General features: G+C 38.2%; 1 protein-coding gene across 3 annotated transcripts in view; it reads left to right on the top strand.

Annotated features, from left to right (window-relative positions):
• Nucleotides 1-23,383, top strand: part of CERT1 (ceramide transporter 1) — a 129,386-nt gene that overhangs the window by 93,456 nt on the left and 12,547 nt on the right. For 2 of the 3 annotated variants that reach the window (XM_081513931.1, XM_081513930.1), the window contains exons 10-12: nt 9,549-9,635; nt 14,643-14,735; nt 21,661-21,756. In XM_081513931.1, the coding sequence (XP_081370057.1) occupies nt 9,549-9,635; nt 14,643-14,735; nt 21,661-21,756 (276 nt within the window). Of the gene's footprint in view, nt 1-9,548; nt 9,636-14,642; nt 14,736-15,252; nt 15,331-21,660; nt 21,757-23,383 lie in introns of all 3 variants that reach the window. The other variant, XM_081513928.1, reaches the window with a different exon arrangement.

The following is a 23,383-nucleotide window of genomic DNA, read 5'->3' as shown; positions in this document are numbered from 1 at the left end:
AGAAAACATTCACTTTCACAGAAAATGTCTTAATGTGACATCATATTAATAATCCTCTAAGTACCTTTTAGGAGTTTCTTTGCAAAATGAAACCTCTGTTCTGTAAATAATGTCCCAACATCTTACTTAGAAATTACTTGGGTATTCAGTGGATTCCCATTAATTAAGTTAATTAAGCACAACTCTAAAGTTCAAGTTACCAAAATCCAGAAGAAGTATTTTATATAGACATTCCCAAAGCATAAATTGTTCCTAAAGGGTTAAAGCTTTCATCATATTGTTATTTTTTCCTTGCTGAACAATTTTCTAACAGGAATAGTAAGATTTTATTTGATTTCTAGTAAATTTAAGTATAATAAAAGTATTATGCGCTAAAGACATGTCTGTATTAATTAAGCCAACAAGCTTAAGCTAACTGAATAACAGATATTAATTCAGTACTAAATATATCCTGGACCATATAAACCTGAAATTCATTCTTACCAGGTTCTTACATATTTCTGAGTACTTATATAAGAGCTTAATTGCCTTTTAACCAATTAAATAGGGCTATTTTACCAAATAATTCTGACAGTACCACACATCTACAGCACTCATATATAGATAGAGGAAACACACAGGCAGAGACCTCATAGTACCTATTACTGAATTTCAGCCAGGAATCAGGTGTAGTGATGTGAAATCCATCAGTTATAAAAGAGGTTGAATTCTAATTGGGTTTCTGCCAAATGGAACAAGTCAAGATCACCTATTTAAATTGCTAAACCCTTTTTACTAGTATTTATAAGAGACACTTAACATTTCTATTTGAGAAGTCAAGTAACAAGTTATCTACCTCACCTCAAGGCCAGAATAATTTTTTTTCCCTCTATTTACAAACCTCTTAAGATAAATAGGGGACATTTTGGGAGTGGTAAAAGAATTGGTGGGCTTTGGATTATTTCTGGAGTCACACTTCTGGTGCTGTAAAGACTAGATTTGTAAAATAAGGAGTTTTTTGGTTTGGCTCTTTTTTTTTCCCCCTTTTTCAAAGAATTGGGTGGCCATCTCAGTGACACCAAAGGACTGACATACCCATTCACTATGTTGGAATCTTTCTTTCCTTCATTTAGCTGACGGGGGGCAGGGCGGGAGGAGAGCCTCTTCCCACCCTAGCCCTCTCAAATTCCTGTGAGGCTCCACGTATCACCTATAGTCAGTTTAGTCATACCATTGGCCTCCTACCTCCCAACTTGGTAATCCATTTGTAAACAATTTTGATGATTCTCCTTGGGTTTAAGAAGGTCTAACTTGGCCCTTGTTTGGCCTTTGATCTGAAGAGGCTTGCCTACAAGCCTTATGTGTTCCCGTTCCTAAAAGTAACCTTTTGATAGTGTTTTCTGAGTAGAAAGGCAATTCAGATGGAAGATTATTAATAGAGGGGAACAGTAGTTAAAGGTTTAGGTAACTTTTATATCATTAATCTTTTTTTTAGCCTTCTACAACAAATCTTTCAATGAGACTTTTGAAATTTTGAAGTCTTTGGGGGCTTAGGTATACCAATTAAAATAGGTACGATATTTAAGGTGAGAACTCTGTAAAATTTTTAACAATTTAGTAGACTTTCCCACTCAAAGGGTCTAAGAAGCTAGCCTGATGAATATTTTTCCCTGCTAATACAATTTTAGAAAAGAAAAACTTACTGCTGTTGGAAAAAATCAGTTTGGAAGTGCTAAAAGAACCTGTTGCGACCATTTCAGGGCTGAAATCCTCTAGTTGTGTTTAAGAACTTGCAAGCATACATAAACCCAGCTGGTGTTCTCATTGGTGACTGTCCATCCAAAGGGTTTGGCTGTAAAGCACAATTTCTCATTATTTTGTAGCCTAATTCAGATGTGGGATATGAGATATGACCTGAACAACGTTCTGAGGAGAGTGTGATAGATCATATGTGTGCTGCTTCTGAGGCTAGGCCCAAGGAGTTTACCTTACATGGCTTGGTTCCCCCTGTGACAGTCTGTAACTACCCTGGGTGCTTGGAGCACTAGGTTATCAGCCTCTGTTGGACTTCCCCCTTAGTTCCCCCCATGAGTAGTATTTACTTAATGATTGTAGTGGATCTCCCTTATTCTCAGAGCTAAGTAATTCATTCTCTCATTTCACTAAAAAAAGCTTTGTTCAGACCATATATCAACCTCCTCCCCTTTTTTTTTCTTCAGTTTAAGCCAAATTTAACAAATACCCAGCCATCTGTGTTTCCCTGGGCCCCTTGTCCAGAATCCCTAGGTCCTGCCTAAGAAGTGCACAAGGGCCCCTTGAGACTCCAAATCTTAAGTGAAATAGCATGAATAGAATTTTCAGGATCATTCAATGAGATTTGGATACTAGGAGAACACCTGAGGACTCCTGATAAGCTGGTGGGGCTCTATGGGCCCATGGTTGGTACTGAGCATTGGTTCTGTGTGGACTCCAAGTGTCGTTTAGTGAGTATCTCTGATATCCTGTCAGCTAAACCATACATGTCGATGAAAATAAATCAGTCTGTCTGAGGAAGAAATGGAAAATTGTATTCAAACCAAATTGAGGAGAACTGTTATGCCCATTAGAAGTTAAAGCACAGTAGTATAAGTTTTTTGAGGCGGGGACAGTACATCAAATAATGTAATATTGACAATTTGCACAACCCAGTTCTGCAGGAACAAAGTGATGTCATGTGGTGCTTTACAGGATCAAGAAAGAAGTTTATCTTTTTAGGAGTTGTCTTATTGATATTAGGAAACTATTGCACTTTAGGATTGAAAAGTGAAAGTTGCTCAGTCGTGTCCTACTCTTTGCGACCCCATGGACTATCAAGGAAGCGCTTAGGCAAGTATTTTTCCTCATGGGGAAGATTCGGTCATGATGCATAATGCAGATATACAGTAAATAATGGGGAGGGGCAAAGGGCAGAGGAAAGTTTTTATCTACGTTTAAATTTTTATCTTATCATAAAATACGAATTTTCTTTCAAATCCCTGTAGTTTCAAGTTATGTAGTCCTTAAACTAGTGCCTGTTCTTACACCTTTTTCTCCTTTTCAAGTTTTAAACTGTTGGATTTTAGATACTAATTCAAAATATGACTTTGTTTTGTTCTTATCAAACATTCACAGTGTTCTAGTTATTGAACAAAGATTTAGCTGTTTCTGTCATCTATAGCCTCAGAAATTATAATCTTAAATCCATTCCTTAAGATTTAACTAATGCAAGACACTGCTAGGCATAAAAGTGAACAAGGAAACACTTTAAAATCATGAATGAAATTTTAAAAGCCCATTAGCGTCGTCATCATTTATCTTGGTTTTATAAACACTGAAAGTGAAAGTCGTTCAGTCGTGTCCGACTGTTTGCAACCCCATGGACTATACAGTCCATGGAATTCTCCAGGCCAGAATACTGGAGTGAGTAGCCTTTCCCTTCTCCAGGGGATCTTCCCATCCCAGGGATCAAACCCAGGTCTCCTGCATTACAGGTGGATTCTTTACCAGCTGAGTCATCAGGGAAGCCCTGCTGGACATGGGTGATATTTTAAGAATAAGACAAACAAGAATCCTGCCCGGGGACCTTGTTGTTGTTGTTGTTTAGTCAGTAAGTCATGTCTGCCAGGTTCCTCTGTCTATGGGATTTCCTAAGCAAGAGTACTGGAGTAGGTTGCCATTTCCTTCTCCAGGGGATCTTCCTGACCCAGGGATTGAACTTGTGTCTCCTGAATTGGCAGGTGGGTTCTTTACCACTGAGCTGGGAACCCAACTAAGTACATATATAACATAGAGTAGTTAATGGGTGATTAGAATAATGTTTGTTATGGAACACTTCAACACTGGGAGGATATTAAGTCAGGGATGGCTTCCAGGTGTAGTAACATCTGAGCTAAAACCTTGACTAAGAATGACTAAGCTTTGTATTTGTTAACTAAGTGGATAGCCTGGAAAGTGTTTGCTTATAGGTGCTGAAAAGAAAACATTTGGAGACCAGAAGGAAAAGAGAGCATTTTGCCACAGGGTAACACAAAGCACTTATATGTGGAGGGTGGGGCCTATCCGAAGTGGGGAGTGGCAAGACTGGCTGGAAAAATCTGCCTCAGGCAATGGGTTTGAGGTACAGGAACTTTCCAGATTTACAGTTTAGAAAAGTCATTCTTACTTCCTGCAGTGAGGAGAGTGGACTGAAGATGAGTTGTGACTAAGGGCTTGGAGACTTTTTTCAGTATTACAGGTGAGAATTGAAGATACCTTGAATTAGGATAAAACAGTAGGAATGTACATGGACAAATCAGATATTTGGAAAGTAGTATGTGGTGACTGAATGAGGGAAAAAAGGAGGAATTCAAGAACAGGCCCAGGTTTCTGCCTTAGATCGATGTGGAGAGGGAAGAACAGGTTTTAGACCTGGTGCATGTGAGTTGAAACATTCACATGAGGAGTCTATCTTATGTTATTATTAGATGTAAAGATCTACACTTAGGAGTGAGATGGACAGGCTGTGAACTTGGGAATCATCAGATGATGACGGAAGTCATAGAAATAGTAAGAATGCTGTGGGGAAAGCAAAGGTGGAACCCTGAGGAGAACTCACATTTAAGGAGTAGACAGAGGAGGAACCTGCTCGGGAACCCGAAAAAGTGCTTACTTTTCCCAGTGCATAGGTGCGTGCTTAGTTGTGTCCAACTCTTTGTGACCCCATGGACTATAGCCCACCAGGCTCCTCTGTCCATGGAATTTTCTAGGCAAAAAATACTAGAGAGGGTTGCCATTCACCTACTCCAAGGGATCTTCCTGACCCAAGGATGAACCCATGTCTTCTGCATTGGCTGGTGCATTCCCAGATGGCATCACCTGGGAAGCCCAAGTGCATGCTAAGTTGCTTCAGTCATGTCTGACCCTTTGTGACCCTACAGACCGTAACCCACCAGGCTCCTCTGTCCGTGGACCATAGCCCACCAGGCGTCTCTGTCCATGGGATTCTCCAAGTATGAATATTGGAATGAGTTGCTATGCCCTCCTCCTGGGGATCTGCCCGGCCCAGAAATTGAACCCTGTTCTCTTATGTCTCCTGCATTTGGCAGGCAAATTCTTAACCACTAGTGCCACCTTGGAAGCCCAAGAGGACTGGGAAATTACAAATCCCAAGGGGAAGCTATGACAAACCTAGACAGTGTATTAAAAAGCAGAGACATTACTTTGTCAACAAAGGTCCATCTAGTCAAGACTATGGTTTTCCCAGTAGTCATGTATGGATGTGAGAGTTGGACTATAAAGAAAGCTGAGCGTGGGAGAATTGATGCTTTTGAACTGTGGTGTTGGAGAAGACTCTTGAGAGTCCCTTGGACTGCAAGGAGATCCAACCAATCCATCCTGAAGGAGATCAGTCCTGAATTTTCATTGGTAGGACTGATGCTGAAGTTGAAGCTCCAATACTTTGGCCACCTGATGCAAAGAACTGACTCATTTGAAAAGACCCTGATGCTGGGAAAGGTTGAAGGCGGGAGGAGAAGGGGATGACAGAGGATGAGATGGTTGGATGGCATCACTGATTTGACGGACATGAGTTTGAGCAAGCTCCGGGAGTTGGTGATGAACAGGGAGGCCTGTTGTGCTACAGTCCATGGGGTCACAAAGTCGGACACAACTGTGCAACTGAACTGACTGAACTGAGGGGGATGACGGCACCAATGAAGATCATTAACATAAGAAACTCTGCTAATGGGGCAAATAAGGTAAAGACTCTGAAGTGTCCCATAGGCTTAGCAATAGATAGCTCTTTTCCTTGGTAAGCTTAATGAGAGAGAAAAGTTAAGTTTTTTGTTTTTATTTCAGAGGACATTTATTTATTTACAGCTTTGTTGAAGTATAATTAACATATAACATTGTGTAAGTTTAAGGTGTACAATGTAATGCTTTGGTATACATACTTATATACGGGCTTCCCTGATAGCTCAGTTGGTAAAGAATCCACCTGCAATGCAGGAGACCCCGGTTTGACTCCTGGCTCGGGAAGATCCGCTGGAGAAGGGATAGGCTACCCACTCCAGTATTCTTGGGCTTCCCTTGTGGCTCAGCTGGTAAAGAATCTGCCTGCAATGCAGGAGACCTAGGTTCGATACCTGGGTTGGGAAGATTGCCTGGAGAAGGGAAAGGCTGCCCACTCCAATATTCTGGCCTAGAGAATTCCATGGACTGTATAGTCCATAGGGTTGCAGACTGAGCAACTTTCACTATACATATATGCTGTAACATGATCACAACATCTATCACCTTACTTTTTTACAATGTTGTTTTTTGGGTTTTTTTTGCAGTGAAAAGGTTTTTAATAGAAGAAAATTTATTCCAGTTCTTCCTCAGATTTTTAACACTGTAGTTCCCAACTGGTAGACTCCTGAGACTCTGACTCTTAAATAGATTGAATGAGCATTACAACTTCTTAAAGTATATGTGTGGTTATGATCAGTAGAATTTAAAAATCATTAGAAAATGTTTGAGTTCAGAATAGATTTGGGGTATTTTATGGTTTTGTAACATCAACAGAGACCGAAGTGATTCTGCTGACAGTTGAGTGTCTGAAATGTTTGGGCTTTATAAAGGGAGTCCTGCAGGACTCTTTTTCACGATATATCTGGTCATTAGATAGTTATGTTGCTGCTGCTGCTGCTAAGTCACGTCAGTTGTGTCCGACTCTGTGCGACCCCATAGACGGCAGCCCACCAGGCTCCTCAGTCCCTGGGATTCTCCAGGCAAGAGTACTGGAGTGGGTTGCCATTTCCTCCTCCAGTGCATGAAAGTGAAAAGTGAAAGTGAAGTTGCTCAGTCGTGTCCGACTCTTTGCGACCCCATGGGCTGCAGCCTACCAGGCTCCTCCGTCCATGGGGTTTCCCAGGCAAGAGTACTGGAGTGGGGTGCCATTGCCTTCTCCGAGATAGTTATGTTAGGGAGGAATAAATCTTCCTCTACCTCTTTTTTTTTTTCTGGCTCATCTAAAAAATTAAATTGACAAATTAAATTGACACAGGACAGATTAACAGGAGAAAATCAAGGTTAAATGACATGTCTATGTGGGAGAAATCCAGGGAAACTGAGTAACTCCCCAAAATGGCGGAAACCCTCACCTCAAATACCATCTTCAGCTAAGGACAGAAGATGTGGACATAGTGGTTTGGAACTTAAAAGATGGGTAAGGTAATTCACATGAAGATGGAAAAGCAGATGTTTGGTAAACCAGTGTTTGCTGGGCCACACAGAGAGTGGCACAGAGCAGGGTCTGGTCTCTAGATCCTGCTGAGTTTCCCTCATAACATCTAGCCCATATTCCTTGCAGATCTCTCTAGTGATTGCTCTGTTCTGGGCACAGACACTCTATCTAAAACTTTTTTAGATCATTAGAGGGGAAGATCAAAGTTTCTTCCTGAATCTTTCAGGCCTTTGATTGTTTTTAGCTAGCTCAGAATAATCCACATGCCAAAGGGAAATTTTGGTAATTCACTGAGATGTGCACTTCTATGTGTGTTGTAGTTAAATTAAAAAGTTCACTGGGGTTTTGAAGTGACTTTTGAGGTGTCCTCTAGAACTGTTGCACTGAATCAAGATTTCTGATAGGTGTGTGCCAAATAACAGAAGCAGTACAGCACAGTTCCTCCCACTCTCCTTGTGGGGCCCCAGGTTGTGGCAGGGTAGGGATGAGTTACTACATACTTTTTAATGGAGTCTTGGTGACTTGGAATTTTCAGTCTTAATTGGGAAGATTCCAGACAGACCCACAATAGTTCATTTGTCTTATTTTGTATATTTAAAAATTTAGGAAACTTAAACCCAAGCCTGCCTTTTCAGCCTTCAGTTTAACCATAATATGAAGCTGCTGGGGAGAGGAATATTCCCCCCTCTACCCTCCTTGAGTTCTTGTGGCTGGACTAATAATAAAATTGACATGAGACAGGTTAACAAGAGAAAAACAAATTTTAATTCATCTGCATAGCGAGGTCTCACAGAAATGGGACCTAAGAAGAGGCCAAAGCAGTCAGCTTTTATGCTCATTCAACAAAGAAACAGTACATTTTTGAGGAATTGATAGGATGATGGGGCCTCCTACGGTGGCTCAGTAGTAAAGAATCCACCAGGGTTTGATCCCTGGGTCAGAAAGGTCCCCTGGAGGAGGAAATGGCAACCCACTCCAATATCCTTGCCTGGAAAATTCCATGGACAGAGGAGCCTGGCGGGGTATAATCCATGGGATCGAAAAGAGTCAGACACGACTTAGCAGCTAAACAGCAACAACAAAGCAACCTCTGGATGCAGGGAATACACATTTCACATGAGATTTGTTTCCTGTTTTCAGGGAGACTGGAGTGTCAGAGTGTTCCTCTTGCATTGGCCATTTCTTAAGTAACTTTAATTCAGAATACTCAATATGCCATTGAGAACCATGGGGTAGCCTACTCTGGACCCCAGCAGCGCTGCTGTTCTGCTTATAGTCTACTTGTTGTTCAGTCCACTTAAATGTGTTTTATCACCGCAAGGTATGGACATACCTTGCTTGTTGCCATTTTGCTGTTATTCTTTGTATTTTTATCTTGTGATGCAGCTGAGGTTCTACTTGCATTAGAACTACTTGGAGGACTTATTAACATGCATATTCCTGGCTCTACCCAAGACCTGCTAAAAAGTAATTTCTGTGAATTGGGGCCTGGGACTTTTCATTTTAATAACTTCCCCAGGCAGTTCCTCAAGTGATTGAGAGCCACTGCTCTACCGTTCTAAGCAGGCTTTCAAGCATCAGTTCAACTTTTCTTTCTCTATGATGTAATTGTCTTTGCTTAGGAAGGTCCCCCTCAGAAACCCTATTGGTACTTTTCATTGGCTGTAGATCTTCTGCAACTTTGTACTTAAAACCGTCCTGCAATTTTATATGGTTTCTGACAAGTACTCAAGTCATAGATACTCAACTCTGCCACTGTAGCATGAAAGCAGACATGGACAATACATAAATGAATGAGCGTGATTATGTCCCAGTAAAGCTCTAATTTCATATAATTCCCGTGTCATGATTTGGGGGTTGGGGGCACACTGCTCAACTTGTGGGATCTTAGTTCCCAACCACAGATTGAACTTGGACCCTCATCAGGGAGAGTGCAGAGTCCTAACCACTGGACCACCAGGGAATTCTTTGAAATGTTACTCTTCTCTTGTTTCTCAACCACTTAAAAATGAAGTGCTGAGCTTAAAGGCCATTCTGAAAGTAGACAGTGGACTAGAATTGGCCATCTAGTTCACCAACCCCCTGTTCAACTGTATCTGCCCTAACACAGTGTTGGTGAATATATAGTAAGTATTTGAGTACCGAGTGAGTGAATTAATTGTAACACTAGTGATTTTGCATAGAGCATGTGTTGTTCATCTTTGTGTATTATCTAGTGTACTAACTGGTTCCTAAATGTTTGACAGCTCACTTTTCAATTTTCTCGTAGAGTTAATGCCAAGACTATCAGTGTTCTCTATTTTCTTCAATCAGCCCCCTTTTTTTTTACCCCTGTGTGTCTAAATAGGAAGGCCCAAACAGTTTGATTAATGAAGAGGAGTTCTTTGATGCTGTTGAAGCTGCTCTTGACAGACAAGATAAAATAGAAGAACAGGTATGTAAATTTTTAAAATTTTTAAAAATCCTTGGTGTATATTTCATATAAATAGAATTTGAAAGCATGATCCTAATAATCTAAGAAATGAACTGTGTCTACATTGAGTCACAAATATAGAAGAACCTTTATAAGTCATTTTCTTCATTGATCAGTTTTCAAGCAATAGAAGACTAATAGTTGTTTAAAGGAAGCATGCATAAATAACGTGAAATTAAATGGAAATATTCTGCCTCTTCTCTTTGAAGTATCCAATTTTCAGTTCAGTCCAGTCATTTAGTCGTGTCAAACTCTGCGACCCCATGGACTGCAGCACACCAGGCTTCCCTGTCCATCACCATCTCCCAGAGCTTACTCAAACTCATGTCCATCAAGTCAGTGATGCCATCCAATCACCTTGTCCTCTGTCATCCGCTTCTCCTCCTGCCTTCAATCTTTCCCAGCATCAGGGTCTTTTCCAATGAGTCAGTTCTTCACATCAGGTGGCCAAAGTATTGGAGTCTCAGTTTCAGCATCAGTCCTTCCAGTGACTATTCAGGACTGATTTCCTTTAGGATGGACTGTTTGGGTCTCCTTGCAGTCCAAGAGACTCACAAGAGTCTTTTCCAACACCCCAGTTCTAAAGCATCAATTCTTTGGCACTCAGCCTTCTTTATAGTCTAACTCTCACATCTATACATGACTACTGGAAAAACCATAGCTTTGACTAGATGGACCTTTGTTGGCAAAGTAATGTCTCTGCATTTTTAATATCCTGTCTATGTTGGTCATAGCTTTTCTTCCAAGGAACAAGCTTCTTTAAATTTCATGGTTGTAGTCACCATCTGCAGTGATTTTGGAGCCCCCCCAAAAAATAAAGTCTGTCACTGTTTCCGTTTTTTCCCCATCTATTTGCCATGAAGTGATGGGACTGGATGCCATGATCTTAGTTTTCTGAATGTTGAGTTTTAAGCCAGCTTTTTCACTCTCTTTTCACTTTCATCAAGAGGCTCTTTAGTTCTTCACTTTCTGCCATAAGGGTGGTGTCATCTGCGTATCTGAGTTTATTGATATTTCTCTCAATTTTATTATCATTCTATTATTATTATCCAATTTTATTATCATTCTATTCATACAAAGCATATATTTGCCCTGAGTAAAACAGACTCTTTGAATTTCTCTTCACCACCAAATACTATATGAATTCAAAAGGAAGATGACCGAGAATTTATTTTTCTTCTATGTTAGTACCATTCAGTTTTTACTATTAACTCATTTATTGCTTTCACTACCTTCACCTTAATTACTTCCTCACTTTTAACTTTGCCTAGTGTTTTATCATCATTAAATTCACAGCAGTTATACCAACCCCCTTCTGTGGAAATTGAAGGGAAGTATTTCTTAAATCCTTCAACCCAGTTTCAAGGTTAATTTGGGTCTTCACCTTCTTTAGAGGCTTCTTTGTGATTCAGATGGTAAAGAATCTGCCTGCAGTGCAGGAGACCCAGGTTCAATCCCCGGGTTGGGAAGATCCCCTGGAGAAGGGAATGGCTACCCATTCCAATATTCTTGTCTGGAGAATTACGTGGATGGAGGAGCCTGGTGAGCTACAGTACATGGAGTCCCTAAGAGTCAGACACAATTGAGCAACTAGCACTTTCACTTTCTTTCACTTTTTCATTTTACCTTAATTCTGCATCAGTGCAGTTACCATGTGAACCACTAGATGGTACCATATATTACCACTAGGTTCCTAACATTGTACAGGAGGCTGTGATCGAAACCATACCCAAGAAAAAGAAATGCAAAAAGGAAAAATGGTTGTCTGAGACCTTACAAATAGCTGAGAAAGGAAGAGACACAAAAGGCAAAGGAGAAAAGGAAAGATATATCCATCTGAATGCAGAGTTCCGAAGAATAGCAAGGAGAGATGAGAAAGCCTTCCTCAGTGAACAGTGCAAACAAATAGAGGAAAACAGTGGAATGGGAAAGACTAGAGATCTCATCAAGAAAGTTAGAGATACCAAGGGAACATTTCATGCAAGGATGGGCACAATAAAGGACAGAAATGGTGTGGACCTAACAGAAGCAGAAGATATTAAGAGGTGGCAAGAATACACAGAAGAACTGTACAAAAAAGATCTTCATGACCCAGATAATCATGATGGTGTGATCACTCACCTAGAGCCAGACATCCTGGAATGCAAAGTCAAGTGGGTCTTAGGAAGCATCACTACGAACAAAGTTAGTGGAAGTGACAGAATTCCAGTTGAGCTCTTTCAAATCCTAAAAGATGAAGCTGTGAAAGTGTTACATTCAATGTGCCAGCAAATCTGGAAAACTCAGCAGTGGCCACAGGACTAGAAAAGGTCAGTTTTCATTCCAATCCCAAAGAAAGGCAATGCCGAAGAATGCTCAAACTACCACACAATTGCACTCATCTCACACACTAGTAAAGTAATGGTCAAAATTCTCCAAGCCAGGCTTCAAGAGTATGTGAATTGTGAACTTCCAGATGTTCAAACTGGATTTAGAAAAGGCAGAGGAACCAGAGATCAAATTGCCAACATCCATTTGATCATAGAAAAAGCAAGAAAATTCCAGAAAAACATCTACTTCTGCTTCATTGACTACGCTAAAACCTTTGACTGTGTGGATCACAATAAACTGCGGAAAATTCTGAAAGAGATGGAAATACCAGACCCCCTTACCTGCCTCCTGAGAAACCTGTATGCAGGTCAGGAAGCAACACTTAGGACCAGGCATGAAACAACAGACTGGTTCCATATCGGGAAAGGAGCACGTCAAGGCTGTATATTGTCACCCTGCTTATTTAACTTTTATGCAGAGTACATCATGTGAAATGCCAAGCTGGAAGATGCACAAGCTGGAATCAAGATTGCCGGGAGAAATATCAATAACCTCAGATATGCAGATGATGCCACCCTTGTGGCAGAAAGTGAAGAAGAACTAAAGAGCCTCTTGAGGAAAATGAACCAGGAGAGTGAAAAAGCTGGCTTAAAACTCAACATTCAGAAAACTAAGATCATGACATCTGGTCCCAATCACTTCATGGCAAATAGATGGGGAAAAAATGGAAACAGTGAGAGACTTTCTTTTCTTGGGCTCTAGAATCACTGCACATGGTGACTGCAGCCATGAAATTAAAAGATTCTTGCTCTTTGAAGGAAGAGCTATGACCAACATAGACAGGATATTAAAAAGCAGAGACATTACTTTGCCAACAAAGGTCTGTCTAGTCAAAGCTATGGTTTTTCCAGTAGTCATGTATGAGTTTGAGAATTGAACCATAAAGAAAGCTGAGTGCTGAGAAACTGATGCTTTTGAGCTGTGGTGTTGAAGACTCTTGTGAGTCCCTTGGACTGCAAGGAGATCGAACCAGTCCATCCTAAACGAAATCAGTCGTGAATGTTCATTGGAAGGACTGATGCTGAAGCTGAAACTCCAATACTTTGGCCACCTGATGTGAAGAACTGACTCTTTAGAAAGACCTTGATGCTCGGAACGATTGAAGGCAGGAGGAAAGGCGATGACAAAGGATGAGATGGTTGGATGGCATCACCGACTCACTGGATATGTGTTTGAGCCAGCTCTGGGAGTTAGTGATGGACTGGGAGGCCTGGTGTGCTGCAGTCCATGGAGTCGCAAAGAGGCGGATATGACTGAGTGACTGAACTGAACTGAACTTAACCACCAGATGGTACTTATGGATGAATTTTAGCTACTCTTCTCAAGACTGTAAGCACCTTAGAAATAAGTCATGTGTGTCAGTTGTACACCCTAAATTAACTTGCATAGAAAAATTGGCTTGTTTATTCCTTTTGATTTGAAAGGCAGTGAAGGCTGTTACGCTGTCAACTACAGATGGGCACTTGCCACCTGCCTCTACACAGATTAAATCACAGGTGCTGCTACAACTGCTGTCCTTCAGTACTCCCTAAACAGAGTACAAGGTGGAGAGGAGGAATGAGGCACTCCGTGCTCTGGGAAAATTGGCAGAATAGGCCTTCAGATAGATATCTTTAGGAGGTGATTTTATGAGCCCAGTTCTTGCATCTCATATCTAAGAAAAGGTACTTAATTCCTTCATGGTGATGTCTGCTACTGGTGACTAGCTGAAATATGCAAAAATGCATTTGATTGCATATACTCCCCCTTCACCAAAATCACAAATATGCTGACCTTCCCTCACTACCTCTTTGGAGCAGTTTCTCAGAGCTATCTAACATGCTGTCTCCTAGGCTGTGGTCCTCATTTTTCCCCAAGTGAAACTTAGCACACAACTCTCATGTTGTGCATTGTTTTTAAGTTGATAGTGCCCATTTACTGATTTATCTACCCAAGGTAAGTCGTCTGCAACAGTGGCTGTTTGCTTTTTCATGTTCATTTTATAGATCTCATTTCCCGTTTTTTTAACATGCAGAACTCTAAAACTTTCAGTTCCTAAGTGAGTTCTCATTTTGGGTTCCAGAAATATAGCATCTGAAATAGCATCCTTGTATTGGGTTTTTTAGTGTGTTTAGGGGTTTTTTTGATTATTTTTTTCCCCTTCACTGTGTTTTTCCTTTTGTTTTAATCTGGTTTATATGGGGAAGAGTTTTGAATTGTGAAATCAAGACAAGTTAGTCTTGCGTTTTGCCATTAACTATGTAGCTCTACACTTACAGCTTAAATCCTCTGGGCCTTGGTTTTCTAATCTTTGAAATAAGGGCTTGGACAGGATGATTCAGATCATCCCTTCTGGCTTAAAAATGCTCCTCTACTGAATATCGGTATGGTGGTTGAGTTGGAATTGAGAATCAATGAAAACTTCTTTAGACTTTGGAAAAAAGAAATATTCAAGGGGCTATAAATATCCTTGGTCTAAGGTTAGTATCTTTGAAATCTGAAAGAAGAAAATCAGGATACATGAGTGTCAAGATTTGGCAATTAAATGTTACGTTATCCACTCTTAAGTTGCAAAATACACTTTGTAACCTTCCCATTTAAAATTATGTGCTTTCTTAGTCGCAGAGTGAAAAGGTCAGGTTACATTGGTCTACTTCAATGCCATCTGGAGATGCCTTTTCTTCTGTGGGGACTCATAGATTTGTCCAAAAGGTAAGCTAATGTCAGAGTTTACTGAAAGTATATGCTATATTCTTCATTGTTGATGAAACTATCCTGTCATATAAGTTTTCTTCATTTTCCTGAATTTAAGTAATGAGATTTTTTTTGTTTGGTATTACATGTTTTCTTCCATAGACATCCTCCAAAAACTGTTAGAAATCTTCTTCTGAATATAATGTTCTTCCATTTTTATTTAAGGGAAAAGAAGGGTGGGGAATAGGGAATGGCTTGTCCAAAACAGTTAACCAGAAACATAGCCAGCGATATTAAATCTTTTTTCTCTGGGGTTAAGTGGTACCATTTTGTATTATTGGCAGCCTGCATTCTTTATAGAAAGATTTTGGAGCATTACACATAATAGGTGCATGAAGTCAGCACTCGCTGCTGAGCCTGTTTCATATAGTGCTTTGTTCTCTCTTTCTTTATCTTGTGTTTGGAAGTTGGTACTGAATGCTCTGTTGTGCCTTTGTTCTGATTACTTGGTTTTTTCTTTGTCTGTCTCTGGTAGCCCTATAGTCGCTCTTCCTCCATGTCTTCCATTGATCTAGTCAGTGCCTCTGACGATGTTCACAGATTCAGCTCCCAGGTACTGTATGAATGTATAGAGTGGACTTGAGTCTTTCTGTGCTGTATTTCAGCCTGCTTTCCCAGTTCCTAGAAGTCTTTTGATTAGGCCACTTGTTTTGGTTTGAATTTTAAATAGTAACATCAAGCATTAAACAAGCCTTCGTTATCTGCTAAATAGTTTCTCTGTCAGGCATGCATGTGCCCTTTGTGTCCTCTGTTGTGAACAGCTTGGAATTTCACCATATAGGAGGTACTCCTGAAAGATTTCAAATTGAACTGAAGCTAGTAGAAGGTATCTGGTTTTTAACTATCCTGTGATATCTGTTTTTTCAGACAGGATTGAGCAACTTTTGTGGACATGGTCTATAGGATATGTTATAGCATCAAAGGGGGTTTCAAGTCTCACTTTCAATATAAATTAAAATATCTCATGATATGTTCAACAGGGAAATAACTTTTTAAATAAATCTGTCTCATTACCATTATAAGTTTTGTTGAACTGGTTGTATTTTCCTTAGGTAGATTACCCTTTGAAATTAGTATTCCTGTCCATATGATAAATCGATGGAAATTGATTTTAAATTATTTAGTACCAGCATCGTTTAGGAATTTAGGACAAGGATTTCGATGCGTGCAGTCTCTGCCCTGATAATAAAATCAAAAGTACCAACAGAGGAGTATTTTTGCATCAGCATTAGGTTAAAAAAATTTTTTTTAATCTTTACATAACTTACCATTCAACCTTGTATTTTTATGGTGATTGCATTTTGTTTGTGATATGTCATCATATATTAAGAACCTGAACTCTCTAGTCAAAATGACTAAACCCGGTTTCCTGTGTGATATTTGACAACTTTTCTAACTCCTCTGTGCTTTGCTTCTCATCTAGCTAGGACTGTGTTAGAGCTAGAACCTAGCATGTAGTAAGTGCTCAATAAATAAGCTTTTATCATTGTAATATTATTTCTTTGAGCTAATCAAAATTATCTACGTTATTTTTTTCTCTCAGAGTTTTCCAGTAAATGATTTTTAAAAATCAGTTTAAACCAGGTGTATGAATAAAATTTACATTAGTTTTCAACTATGTAATAAAGAAGAAAATTGTTTAAGACTCAGATTTTTTTCTGACTTTTGTAGCTTTTTTCTCCTTGAACATTTTTGGGAAAGAGATATATCAGTTCCTCATCAGAAATTACCCTTAGCCAGATTTATTACAATATTTCTCACCTCCTGCTAATTCATTTATGCATGCTTTTAAAATAATGACTTTTATTTTACAATAAATCAGTGACCAGACTAGATAATACTGGGAGACTGGTTTATTTGCTAAGCTCCACCTTGCATTGAAATAATAAAATAACAGACTCTTTAAAAGACATCATTACTGGTCACTATTTTCTCTTCAAATGTAGAAATATACAGGCTATAAATTAAAGAAAATGTAATGAGAGCAAGAAAAGAGTTTGAACTGTTTATAGGTGCCTAAGAATTAGGGCTTCAGAATCCAGACCTGGACCTTAGTTATAGAGTATATAAAACAGCTGAAAGCCTTCAGATACAAGGGAAATGTCAAGGAGCAGGTGCCCAGATTTTTACAAGACTTCCAAATGTAGCTTATTTCTTCACCTGATTTCTTTGTGTAGCTCAGTTGAGAAGAATCTTTCTAGTATTTTTTTTCCCTAATGTACAATGCTCATGATTGATCTGGTTTTGTTTTTAAAAGCTTTTGATTATTTTGCTCTTATATGTGCCTGAAGGGGAAATTAAGAGCAATAACGTTGAGGTCTCCAAGTATTTATTGTCTTGCTAAAGTATTTGTTGTCATTAGCAGACTTGGGCTCTGGCAGTTAACTGTTGATTAGTTTGGCTATGCCATCTACATACAAATACTGACTCATGATCACTTTGTTCTTGTTGATATATAATGGTCATAGTCCTGCTTAAAAAGGATAATTAAAGGTAAAACTGAGATTGCCCCTGAAAATAACTTCAAATAAAATATGTGACTCTCAGGAAATTGGGCTTCCCTGGTAGCTCAGCTGGTAAAGAATCCGCCTAAAGGAGCGCATGGCAACCTACTCCAGTGTTCTTGCCTGGAGAATCCCCATGGACAGAGGAGCCTGGAGGGCTACAGTCTATGGGGTCACAAAGACTTGGACATGACTGAGCGACTAAGCACAACAGTAGGAAATTAGTAGTAACACATGAATCTTTTGGACAGGTGTTGGAAATGAAGTAGCCCTAAATGAAAGATTCATAAATGGATCTTTTTGGCCACATTATTTCCATAACACAGTTACCATGTAAAGGTGTCAACTCACAGACCAAAGGAAAATAAAAAGCAACTCACAGACCAAAGGAAAGTAAAAAGTTGGAAAAAAAGAAGAAAATCAAAGAGTGGATAGTACATCTACAGGTTAATGTATGATGAGAATCACCATTGCAAAAAAATTCTGTGTAAAGCTTTTGCCCACTTTTGTCCTTAGTAACTTTACTATTGTGGTAATTCTCTATTTCACCCCTCCCTTTTTTGTTATATAAAATAAAATCGGTAATTACTTTCATGCTGATAAATGCTAATTTAGCTGAACTAGAATGTAGACTAAAATAATAGATCACTATTAATATTCTTATACATATCCTTTTTTCATATATGTGTATATTAAGTAAAATTACATACCTCAGTAATAGTTTTTTCCTACCAAGGTAGATAATTCTATATATACTGTTTTGTAACTAGCGGTTTTTTTTGTGTGTTTTTTTTTTTTAAACACCTGTAATGGGACCCATCTTCCCATCAGTAAATATAGGTCTAGATCTCCTTGTCTGTTGTATGGATATGCATGCTAGATTTACCTATCTAATATTGAACATTTATTTTCAGTTAGTCTCTTTTATTTAATAAACAGTGCTACTTAGGCATTGCTGTATATACATCTTCTCTATATATACATCTTGGTACATTTATCCAATTATTTCCTTAGAATATATTTCTAGAAGTTTTAGGACAGAGGTCATGCATACACCTAAGTTTTTTTATTCTTATTGCCAGACAATAAGAGAAGTTTGAAGTTTGAACGAGCTACACTCCCGGGTCAGTTTTCTTTTGCTATCCTGACACTGAATATTATAATTCAGTTAATATTTGCCAGTGTGATAGACTAAAAGTGTTATTTTTGCTCCTTGACTGTTCGCGTTTTTCAGTGATTGAATTCATATCCTTGACCATTTTTCTTTTGGGTTAGCAGTATACTATTAATTTGTTATTAATAAATTATTGTGTCCAGCAGATCCCTTTATGACCCTGTAACAATAAACATAGTTGTATTCCTTTCACATGGATAAGAAAAAGAGGTTCAAACTCTGTTTGAGCCCTCGTGAGACTTTTGTTCATTACACTTTTGTTGTGCCATCAAAGGACAATTTTCTTTAGATCTAGCCTTCTAAAATGGCATACTGAGTGATTGAAATGTGAAGTGAAAGAAAAGGTAAGAATTGGAGTGCCATCACCTCCAGTGTGTTTTATCTCCAGTCTTTTCATAGTTCATTTGGTATGAAGATGCTGTTTATGTCAGCTTACCATTTTCAACTCAAGGTGCAAAAAACCAAGGACACGATTCCTGAACTTATGCTTAGGCTAAAATTCACCCTTCGTGTTTTTAAGTGGTAGATACTTCTAGTAACATTATTTTCTAGTATATCAGATTTTTAACCTGATGAGGTAGAAATTTGGGCAAATGTTTATTCATGTCATCCAATTAACGGTCCCTAGCGTTACACTTATTTTTGATATAGAGTCATAACTGGAAACAGTAAATGTAGCATCTTTATATCCGAAATATGAGTGTGGTCACAAACGCCCAAGCCATTGCCCCTGTAGTAACATTGCTACTGCATATTTTAAGATAAAATTCATTATAGTGAGATTTTACTGGTATCATCTTTCTTTGTAACCTTAATATTATTACTTCAAGGAATATACCATAATGGATCAAGATTCCTTGGTGAAGGCTTTGAAGATGTGTCTAATATAGTAATTGGTGAAAGCTTTGAAGACGTGTCTAATATAGTAATTGGGTACTTCATTAGTTTTGTTAATTTCCTAGGAGCACAGTAGTGAATACATCTTGTTTGTTTCTCTGTTGGATTTTCTCAAGCCCTCTTAAGGAAGTAAATGAGGACAGAAGACTGAAAACTTTTCCATAGATGCAGTGGTAGCTATAATAGGAATTCTGTTGCTTCTTCTGTCTAGCAAGACAATGTTAAATGCATTTACCGTACATTGTTTCAAACTTAAGTTACCTCCTATCAGTTTATATTTGTGGAATCTGGTTTCTTTTGCATCAAAATACAAATCAAAAACAGCTTCTCATTTTTCAGACATTTGAAATAACTAATTTAGGAATACTCTCCCAAATAGAAACACAACTACCTGCATATTTTTTCAACAAAAGAGCTAAATGGCACTAAAGTTCTATTAAACAGAACTCTCTTTGGTTTTTTAGCAGAATAAAATCCTTAACATTCTTCTTTCACAAATAATCCGTTTAAAGTAGGACCTCTTTGGGAGAAACATTTCTTTCTACCTCTAATCTCATAATAAATATAGGTGTTCTTAACTCCTAGTATCCTACCAAAAAAGTATGTACATATCCAGATCTAAAAATTTCAAAGATCTTGAAATCTAAAAGTGATTAAAAATAATCTCCCAGTGTGGTTCGACACAGACTAATGCCTTAGGCCGGTGCTGCTGTGGAGGCTCTATTTGTGCATGCTAACTAGGACTTGCTTTCTTCTTCCTCTAGTAAGACACCTTTGGTATGTAGTATTTGTAACTTGGAATTCTACATTAGTCATCCTGAACCTCTCAAAGCAGATTTCAGAATTTTAGAGACTCAAAGGTTTTATTCCCAGTCAGCCTTTGAAGTTATATTTTCTAATTAATGCTTTATAAAATTATAGATGTACTAGTAGTCATGTTTTAAAATTTCTTCCAGTTCTCTAACTCAACACCCTTCACATTAAAGATTATGGATAAAGAAATAAGTTACTATGTAACATTTATTTAGTACAAATGTAGATTGTAGAATTTCAGCCTAAACGCTATTATCAAAAACTTCTCTGATGATCATTGCCAATTAAAGAGACACTTTCAGTCATAACTACTTTCAGTAACCAAAAATGCCTCTGAAATCCAGGAAACTTGATGTACACATCATAATAACATATTGATAACATCCTTATATGCATAAAAGTGATATCTCCAAAGTGACTAATTTTAAGAGTTCTGCCCCCAAATCATTAATGTATTTAATTCAAAATACATGTAAACCTGGTTCTTATGTTTCCCTAATGAATGTAATAGACTTTATGTAAAATAAGTTGTTAACCTTAGGAATAAATCTTAAAATTGAAGTACAATATACATATTTTTCAATTCTTTTCTGCCTTCTTTTAATATTCTGTAAAACAAAATTATGAGTAAAAGTTAAGAAAATAGGACTTAGAAACTGTCTGTGTGTAGATGGAAAAAGGTGCCAGTTCCTTCAGAGACAATCTGTTTATCACTTCATTTCTGTTTATAAACATGTTTCATACTAGGAGGGTTTCCAAAGAACACTTAAATGAGATCTTACCAGTGAATCTGATTGAGGATTCTGGGAGTATGAACTATTTGACTCTATTTGTTTATAAAGATGTGTCAGGATAATTTGATAGTTAAAAGCAGAGGTTGCAATTTAAATTTAGTAAAAGAAATTTAGTTAGAAATTTAGAAAGAATGTAGAATAATGAAATGGAATCAGATATATGGAGAGGTTGATTATTTTTTAAGTTGGCTTATATTCATGATAAAAGAGGAATTGAGGAAAATGACAAAAATTTTCTTTTTGTAGAGAAATCTTGACACACAACAAGCTTTCTAATATCTCTGTGTAGTATTTAACTACAGAAACACTGGACTAGATGGTCTCTTTGTGCCCCTTTTACACCTAATGCTCCATGATTTTATGCTTTAAGACATTATCTCTGTAAGAATACATATTGTAGGCAAGGAAGGAGTAATTCTTTTTTCCAGAAAACATATTTTGGTCACTTGATGCACGTTAGGCCAGTGTTAAGTAGAGTGAAGCACCTTCTTTCCCCACATTTCTCTTTCCTGTCATTAACCTGGATATGATATCTGGAATGTGGACTAAAACTCTTCAACACTGTATAAAACCTACTAACCTTTGTGCATTTGATTGCTTAGCTTTCTAAAAACATCATTTCTGAACTGAAATAACTGAATACCATTCTGTTTTAGAGATTATTGGATGTGGATTCTTATGGTTCTGTTTTTCTTTTTAAGGTTGAAGAGATGGTGCAGAACCACATGACCTATTCATTACAGGATGTAGGTGGAGATGCCAATTGGCAGTTGGTTGTAGAAGAAGGAGAGATGAAGGTAATTCCCTTCATGCTAATTGCAGCCAGTTGCAGTCATACTGTATTATTATTGATTTAAGTAATACAGCACTTAAAATTTTCTTTTAAGTAAATTATTACATATGATTGAAGAAGCTCTAAATACTGAGAAATAAAATGTCTCTTTGCTTCCCTGGTTTAGCTTTTACATAATTTTTTTATGATCATAGTATAAATCTGTACACAGATTTTTCTGTTTTACCTTGGCCATGGAGAAAATGGGTTTTGATATGAACAGGTCACAATTAGCTAATGACTCTCTGGATATTTCTCTCTTTTTAAATATACTGAATGTTGTGCCCAGGTGTTAACTTTTTTCCTTCTTTGGTCTGTACCTCACTTCTTGTTCTTTCTCTCACTGCTCCTTTTTTTGGACATTGATTAGCTAATCTTGTTCATATCCCTAAATGCAAGAGAGTAAGAGCAAGGGACAAGAGATTGAGTGTTCAGTTGAAAACCAACAACAATATCATTGAATTTTGGATTACTTCATGCCCGAGGCACAATGCTAAAGATAAAGAGATATTTAATAAGACTCCCTCCAAGCTGAAACTTTGGTTGGAAGGAGGATATTGACATTTAAAAGATACAATTACTTAGCTCTATCAGATAATATTGAATGAAAAGTACAGGTGAATAGTGGAGAAAAATTGAAAGAGATCTCAGATTTGAGACAGATTGTTTTACATCAAAGACTATGACTAGAAATGGAAACAAGGTTATCAAAAAGGTGAGGCGAGGGCATTTATATTCAGGAGTTTTGTACAGATTTTTGACCAAAATTATTCTAGCAAGTGAGATACAGTATTAGATGTTGAAATTTACTCTCTTCCTGAATAGGGAACAGATTAAGAAATCAGATAGAGGAGATAAGCAAATGAGAGACCAGTATGTTAGTTATAATTCTGACAGTCTGATTAGAGAACATTAAGACCAGCTATCATGAGGTCTTACTAATATGTTACCCCAGAATGAAACATAACATTTCTGACATAACTAGATAATCACAGGCCTTTCCCCACAAGAGCACGCCCCAAAAGCAGACCAGCATACATCCTGCCCACAGGAGAAGGGGTTCAGCCAAGCCTGTTCCACCCTCCTTCTGTGTTCACCATTCAGATGTCCCTGTTTCCCCCCCAAGGAGGGGGAAGTGAAAGGGTGAAGAGAAGCCAGGAGTCATAGTCTAGGTGGAGGTCCTTCACCCAAAGTGAGTGGTAGAAAAAAAGTGCTCCCACAACTTTAGAGAGGGTCATTGGGGCTGGCTTATGGGGCATATAAAATAACCCACTAAACAGAATGTGCTATTGTCTGTAGCAGTGAGCTAGCCATTGTACACAGAGTAATATTTTAGAAGGACTAGGCTCATAGGGATATGAAACTAGAGACCAAGAAAACCACTTAGGAGATTCAGGTACGAGGTAATGAAAACATACCTAAAAAAGATATACAACAGTAGAAAAGTCAAGTTTTGGATGTCTTATAGAAGATTACTAATAAGCTTAAAAGCTATGTGAAATGTAGGGGAGGAAATCAAAAGTCTAGAGTTTCCAGTTTTAGTTACTGGAAAAATATCAGTCCCAATAACATAAATAAATATGTAAGGAAAG

Source organism: Giraffa tippelskirchi, chromosome 7 (assembly GCF_054371585.1).
Source record: "Giraffa tippelskirchi isolate mGirTip1 chromosome 7, T2T-mGirTip1v1.2.pri, whole genome shotgun sequence".
Lineage (NCBI taxonomy): Eukaryota > Metazoa > Chordata > Mammalia > Artiodactyla > Giraffidae > Giraffa > Giraffa tippelskirchi.
The sequence above is the reverse complement of the archived record's forward strand: the minus strand, read 5'-3'. Positions and strand labels throughout refer to the sequence as shown.